Source organism: Alexandromys fortis, unplaced genomic scaffold (assembly GCF_014885135.2).
Source record: "Alexandromys fortis isolate MF-2015 unplaced genomic scaffold, M_Fortis_MF-2015_v1.1 scaffold_40, whole genome shotgun sequence".
NCBI lineage: Eukaryota > Metazoa > Chordata > Mammalia > Rodentia > Cricetidae > Alexandromys > Alexandromys fortis.
Genome location: NW_026067966.1, coordinates 4,831,693 through 4,838,884, shown reverse-complemented (window position 1 = coordinate 4,838,884; position 7,192 = coordinate 4,831,693). Strand labels below are relative to the sequence as shown.

Here is a 7,192-nt window from a genome sequence, read left to right as displayed (position 1 = left end):
GGCATTCCAGACAGAGCTGCAGACGTTAACAAGACGCTGGAGGCCAAAAAGACCTTAGCAGTGCTGAGACCCTGGCTGAGGCCACTCTAGACGGCAGAAGCAAGAGGGCCCATGCCCAGGGCATCCGCCTGTACTCCCGGGGTGCCACTACTTCCTGATGAGGTGCTAAGCCTCCCATCCGCCAGGTGGAGCCTAGACGCGCGCAACACTTTTCAGGGTTCAGAGGTCACACCGTGGGCGGTGGCAAACCGGATGAGGCAGTCTGCAGCCTCAGGAGCTCAAGCTTGCTGTCCTAAACCTCGCGGCCAGAAAGCTGCGCGGAGTGCTCTACTGTGAGCTTCTGCGCTTTCCCTGAGCTCCCTGGAAGGGAGCTCCCACCAAGGAAGCCATCATGCCTCACCTCCGAGCTCACGAAGTCCAGAAGCTCTTGCATAACAAGTTCGTCGTCATCCTGGGGGACTCCATCCAGCGCGCCGTGTACAAGGACCTGGTTCTCCTGCTGCAGAAAGACTGCCTGCTGTCTTCCAGTCAGCTGAAGAGTAAAGGTGAGCTGAGCTTCGAGCACGACGTGCTGCTGGAGGGCGGCAGGTGGGGACGCATGCACAATGGCACCCACTACCGCGAGGTGCGCCAGTTCTGCTCGGGCCACCACTTGGTGCGCTTCTACTTCCTCACACGTGCCTACTCGCCCTACGTCGAGGACATCCTGCACCAGCTGCGCTGGGGCCACTATGCCCCTGACTTGGTGGTGATGAACTCTTGCCTCTGGGACTTGTCCAGATATGGACGCAACTTCCGTAGGCGCTACCAAGACGACCTGGAGATGCTGTTCAGCCGCCTGGATCAAGTGCTGCCTGCCTCCTGCCTCCTGGTGTGGAACACCGCCATGCCTATCGCCGAGGTCGTATCTGGGGGCTTCATCCTGCCTGATGCGCCAGCCGGCCCCACGCGCCTGCGCGAAGACGTGATGGAGGCCAACTTCTACAGCTCGGCGGAGGCCGTGAGGCGTGGCTTCGACGTGCTGGATCTCCACTTCCACTTCCGCCATGCGGGGCAGCACCGACTGAGTGATGGCGTCCACTGGGACGAGCGGGCGCACCGCCACCTCTCGCAGCTGCTGCTGGCGCACGTGGCAGACGCCTGGGGCGTGGTCCTCCCAGCTCACAACCCTGTGGGCAGGTGGATCAGGGATGTCCCCGCTCAGGGACAGCCAGACCGGGCAGACCGAAGGCAGCCTCGAGACCACGACAGGCGTGAGGTGCGTGAAGCCCCTGAGTCCAGGCACTCTTCCTCTCCCAGGTACCACCGCCACAGTCCTCAGAGATCTTCCTCTCATGCGCGAAACCTGCCAGGCCGCAGAGAAGACGCCACGTCCTCCTCTCCATCCTCCCAGCAACAGCCTTTTCGCAGAGTTTCCCCGAGGCGCAGGAATGAGCATAACAGGGAATCCGGCTCAGCATATCGTGAGCAGAGGCCGGGCCCCATCCGCAGAATCTCTACCCACCACCGAAACAGAGAGTCAACCCCTTATCCTTCCAGACACCACAGTGAGCCACATAGGTCCCATCGAAGGCACAGCCATCGACCGACCTAAGCCCATGCAGAGGCAAGGTCTTCATAGCTAGACCCAGGTTTGCCTGCCAACAGGGTCCTTAAAGCTGCCTGGTTCTGTAGCATAGCCTTCAGCAACCCTATCTGAAGGTAATTTAGGTTTTTTTGTTTGTTTGTTTGTTTGTTTGTTTTTTGGCTATTTCTCAGGGAGGAACTCCAGAGCTGGAATACCTCCCCATGCACTTATTATACATGTTCGCGTTTTTGTTGGAACTAATCCACATGGAAAAGCACTCAATCCCCGAAGAGAGAGAGAAAGCATAGAAATGGATTAAATCTTAAAGCACTAACCTGAGTTGACAATTTTTCCTCAAGCAAGAGTAAAAACGTTGATTTGAAATTCTTTTGACTTCATCTTTACCATCGGTTTCAGCGTGTGCTAATAGAACCTAATCTCCAAACAGTCACAGTAAGGAGATGTATCGGAGATTCTGTAACTGTATTTGTAGGCGTGAAAATAGCACTCTCCTTTAAAAACGCAACCACTGCCGCAATACAAGAAATCTGTTTGCTAGACTATTATAATCGCCATTGGTTTAAGTTCATCAAATGCCTGGCATCTTTTGTTTTTTTTTTTTTTTTTTTCATTTTTCTGAGGTCTCATACATTCACAGGAGAATATTTTGGAGAATGAATTCTACCTCCCCTATTACCTACTCTCATTCTCCATCCCCTTTTTCGTTTTTGTTGTTGTTTTATTTGTGATCCACTAAGTTTAATTAGGGTTGCTTGCATGAGCCTGGAGCCAGTGTTCCAACAATTTTGGGTTTTCAGTAAAATGGCATGGGAACTACTGAGAGGTTTCTGAAACCTCGGAATCCACATAGCACGGCCCCAGCCCCGCCACCACCATCATCACACACCACACACGGCCATGAGTTACACTTGGTGAATTTTTGTTCCTAAGTCTCCTCCAACTCTGTCTACTTTAGCATTTGCTATTGGAGTTGTGTATCTTTTAGGCATGCAAATATGCTGTGTGTCTGTCATGATAGCCACTGCCTTTAAAAAATCATTTCACTCCATCTTTGTATCACTCCCTCCTCCAGATCTCTAGAAACCAAGGCTCTATAGCTGTTATCACAATTATGAACATAGATCGTTCCAGAGATTCATACAGTATATAACCTTCCTGGCTGGCTTATTTCACAGAGTAAATAAGTGCACTCATGTTTCTGTCACGTCTTTCCGTGGCTTGGAAACTCATTTATTTTTAACACTAGATAAAATGTGTTACCTTGATGTTCAACTGTTTGTTTTTGCATTTCATCTGCTGAAGAAAATCTTGGTTGCTTCCCAGTTGGGACAATTATGAATAAAATCGTTATATATCTATCTGTCTGTGTGCACGTGTGTGGGTTTTTGTATGGATGTAAGTTTTCAGTTCATCCAAGCAAACATTGATGCTGCTGTTGGATTGTGGCATGGTGACTATGTTAAGTTTGTAAGAACATTCCTTGCTGAGAACATAGTTTAGCCATGGGATGCATTCCTAGGATGCACGAGACCAGAGGTTCAGTCCCCAATGCTACAAAACAAACATGGTCTATGTATTTTTTTTTTCACGAGTGTGTGTGTTTGTGTTTGCTTGCCTTTAGTACACCTTTGAATTTTTTGGCCAAAGCGGACCATGGAATACTAGTGAAAGGAACTGTGTTAAACAGAGTGTTAACTGTTAAGTCACCAAGGTATGGTGGGAAGAGAAGCAGTCTTGAGTCCTCTGATTCCATCTGTGTCGCACAGGCCTCTACCACCAGGGTTTGACCTTCATAGCCTTCACAGTGCTTTCCAACTTAGGAAGGACTTGACTTGAGGGGGCTGGAGTCAGCATTTCCTATTTGTTAGATTAGTTAGGCTTGTATGAAAACACAGTAGTGAATTAGGTAACTGGTGAAATACATGAAAGTTCTTGGAAACTTTCAAAGTGGCTGCTCTTTGCCCTTCCTGACAGAAGTCTAAGAGGACATTTTCCCTCATCCTTTACTTTGACCATCCGATAAGTCTCCTGGAACTAAAGCTTATGGAGCACAATTCCCACTGAGTTCCTCCGAAGGTTTTAGAATTCACATTTGTGTGTCATGAGCCTCTGGCAATTAGCCACTTAGAATTTAGCTTTTCTTCCCTGGAATTAGTACCCACAAAAATTCCCCTTCACTAAGTAAAGAATGAACTAAAGAATGATATTGCACAGGGTTTCTTTTGGTCCATCTTTGCATCCTTTCCCTGACATAAGAACAGCAAAGTCCTGGACTAGAAGCCGACCAGAAAGGTAAACAAAACAAAGCAGACATCATTACGTCTAATGTAGCATGCGAGCTGGGTGCTGAAAGCAGGTTTCCATCGCTTTTTTTTTTTCAATAACCAATGCAAGGGAACTTCAGTGATGAAAACAGGCATTAGTGAATTTTGGTAGAGTATTTGCAGGCACTAGGATACTCTGGAAATAAATATATTTGAACATCCCTTTGCTCTTAAGTTGATATTGAGTCTGCTTGTGTCTAACTTGTCATGATTCTCCATTTGGAAAAAGGGACCAATTCTTAGAACACCTTTGTTAGACTCTCCCTACATTTTCATAGGCCATAAACTCACTAATGCATACACATGGCAGGGGCCAGGTCTCGTCTCAATGCATCTTATGTCACGATGCACCCATCAATTCACCATGTACGGAGAAAAGACTCCAACCACACCACCTCTCTGCTGGGGTTTTGTGCATGCTGCTTAATTTCACTGCATCTAGCAAGCCATTCTTTACTGGAGATTCTAACAGCCTTTGAGTGCACCGTGCTCTATCACTTACGTACGGGTTATATTGATCGTTCTGGTGTGTGCTCTAAAGTGGCTGGCATCAAAAGCCAGAGAGGCAGCCGGGTTGAGCAGCATGGGCCATTTACAAACTTCAGGATGAGATGCCGCAGGATGCCAGGGAAAATGTTTTTGTTTTTCCAGAGGGAACCATAGTTCATGAAATGCGGTTAATGTACCATTTTTGTATACCCTTAAAATCATTTTATAACCACACTGAGTGCCTCTAAACATTAAATATATTTTATAAGTCGTTGGTTAACTAGCTGTTGTATGCTTTAAATAGTAAATAAAATGGAAAGGCACTAAACAGTGACTATATTTCATGGAGTAAGATGCTTTTCTAGCCACTCAATAATTCTCAACGTTAAGAAAAATTGATTTTCCAACTTCTGAGTGCCTCTAAAAATTAGCATCTTATCTTCTTACAGGGATGCTTTTCAGCTAGTGTCCTTTCTGTCAGCTTTTCATTTAATGGTCTCTAAGGTTTCCTCCTTACTGAAAATTCTGTAGGGTCTGTAGGAGTATAATGCCACTCTGTGCAAAATATACAATAACGTAATTGCACATTCTGTTTCCGTAGCATAGATGAATAGCTTACCCATTGGCTATTGCTTAGCCCCTGCCCCATCTCCTCTCTCTCAAGAGCCAGCCTGCATAGAGGAACCTGAAGCAATGACCAAATCAAAGAGTTACCAGTTCTCTGTAGTTTCCCCGTAATGCTCCCAACCCCCTTTGCTCATATATGACCCCTCCCTCCTCTCTTCAAATGAACCCCAGACGCTCAGCCCCATGCTTGGCTGGGGGTCACTGCATCTGCTTCCATCAGGTACTGGATGTAGGTTAGAGTTTCTCTGGGATTGTGGACTGTAGCTTGGTTATCCTTTGCTTTATATTCAGTATCCACTTATGAGTGAGTACATACCGTGTTTGTCCATCTGGGCCTGGGTCACCTCATTTAGGGCTTTTTTTTTGTTTTTTTCTAGTGAGAGCTCACAAACTATGAACTCGCAGCTGGGGAACCTGCATGGGAGTGAACTAGACCCTTTGAATGTGGGTGTCAGTTATGTAGCTTGATCTGTTGCGGTGGGGGGGTGGAGGGGTGGGGACTGGCAGTCTCACCAGAACCTATGCCAGGTGCATGAACTGGCTTTTTGGAGGCCATTCCCTCTGATGATATACCTTGCTCAGCCTTGATACGGGGAGAGGGGATTGATTGTTCCTGCCTCAACTTGGTGTCCCACACCTTGTTGACTCCCTAAGGTAGGCCTTACCCCATCTGAGGAGTGGATGAGGGTTAGGAGGGGGTCCGTGGGGGACAGCAGAAGAGGAAGAAGGGGAAATGGGATTGGTATGCAAAATAAAAAGTAACTTTTTAAAATAAAAAATGAAAAGAACGGAGTTACTTATTCTCTAAAACTTTACACAGCATTTGTGAACAGATTCAATTTGTCCTGGTAAAAACTTGATTGGGGATGTTGGCGGAGGATACTCATTCATTTATGGCTGCCCAGACCCCAAATAATCACTCAGAAACTATATTATTTGCAATACTGTTTGGCCAATAGCTTAAGCGTAATTCTAGCTAGTTCTTATATTCCTAAACTAACCCATCTCCATTAATCTGTGCATCACTATGCGGTTGTGGCCTACCAGCCCTGAGGTATATAAAATTAATTCGTTTTCGTGGTACCATATCAGCTCTGCCTGGCTTTAAAAAAATTATAATTCCAGGCCAGCGAGGTGGCTCTGTGGGAAGAGGCAGTTGCCACCAAACTGGAGAGCGTGGTTTCGATCCCCCATCCTACCTGGTGGAAGAACTGAAGTGAAAGTTTGCCCTCTGGCCTCCAAATATGCACTATGGTGTATGCGCACCTCCACACACTACATTCATTAATTACATTTTTAAAAGCACATTGCAATGCTGAGCCTCCCCACACAAATAGCTCACCATACTATAGAAGTTGAAACCCAACCAGACACTTCACAATCATGGCCAGCAGCAGGAAAACTACTAACTACTAACTACTAAACTACTAACCATCTGAGTGACCTTTGGTCTAGAAAAGTCAAAGGGCTTCCCTAAATATGATATATACTATATAAATTATATATGAAATTATACACACACACATATGCAAGCATATATCCTTGTCAGTGGAATGCTATTGTAATATTTCTGGTTTAAGATAGATCCTAAAATCTGTTGGCTGGACAATTGCCACAGAGTATTATGAGATCTAATGATTTTTAAATTCCCTCTAGTCCCTTCTCCCATTCTGAATATCTATATGACAGAAGTATTTTTACCACCAGTTCCACAGCAGTTAGTGGCCAGCATGTGGAAGATGAAGAACATATAAACATTATATGTCTTGGGTACATGTACTTATATTTAGAAGTAGTGCAAGCCATGTTCAAAGTTCGTTCTCAGACATACCCTCAAAATTCCCACTGACATCACTAAGATTGCTATGGGACCAAATAAGGACAGGTTCTTGACTTTGAGCCAAATCCAGAAATGAGCTGCCATTTATTTTCTCATGCTAGACTGATGCGCTCTCATGGCTCCAGAAGGCTTTGGGAAGATGTTTCCCAGAAATGCTGTGCTCACGGGATAGGGTACTGTCTGAGTGACCACTGTATTCCTGACAGTCAACAGTTGTTCAGTGAATGCTATGTGGAGCTGAACTATAGGTGAAGCACATACAGAATAATAGACAGAAAACATCTACAAGGGAGAGACCCAAGAGGCTTGAGACAACACTCAGTA

At 46.0% G+C, this 7,192-nt stretch overlaps 1 protein-coding gene across 1 annotated transcript; it reads left to right on the top strand.

The window, feature by feature from the left end:
- Nucleotides 1–391: 391 nt before the first annotated feature.
- LOC126508854 (PC-esterase domain-containing protein 1B-like) lies at nt 392–1,618 on the top strand. The gene has a single exon (XM_050154314.1). It carries the CDS (start codon nt 392–394, stop codon nt 1,592–1,594), a length of 1,203 nt encoding a protein of 400 aa, XP_050010271.1. The 3' UTR covers nt 1,595–1,618.
- Nucleotides 1,619–7,192: the final 5,574 nt, after the last annotated feature.

Bases quoted from the DNA above. Each gene is read 5' to 3' on its own strand.
- LOC126508854 (XM_050154314.1), top strand. From the start codon at position 392: ATGCCTCACCTCCGAGCTCACGAAGTCCAGAAGCTCTTGCATAACAAG.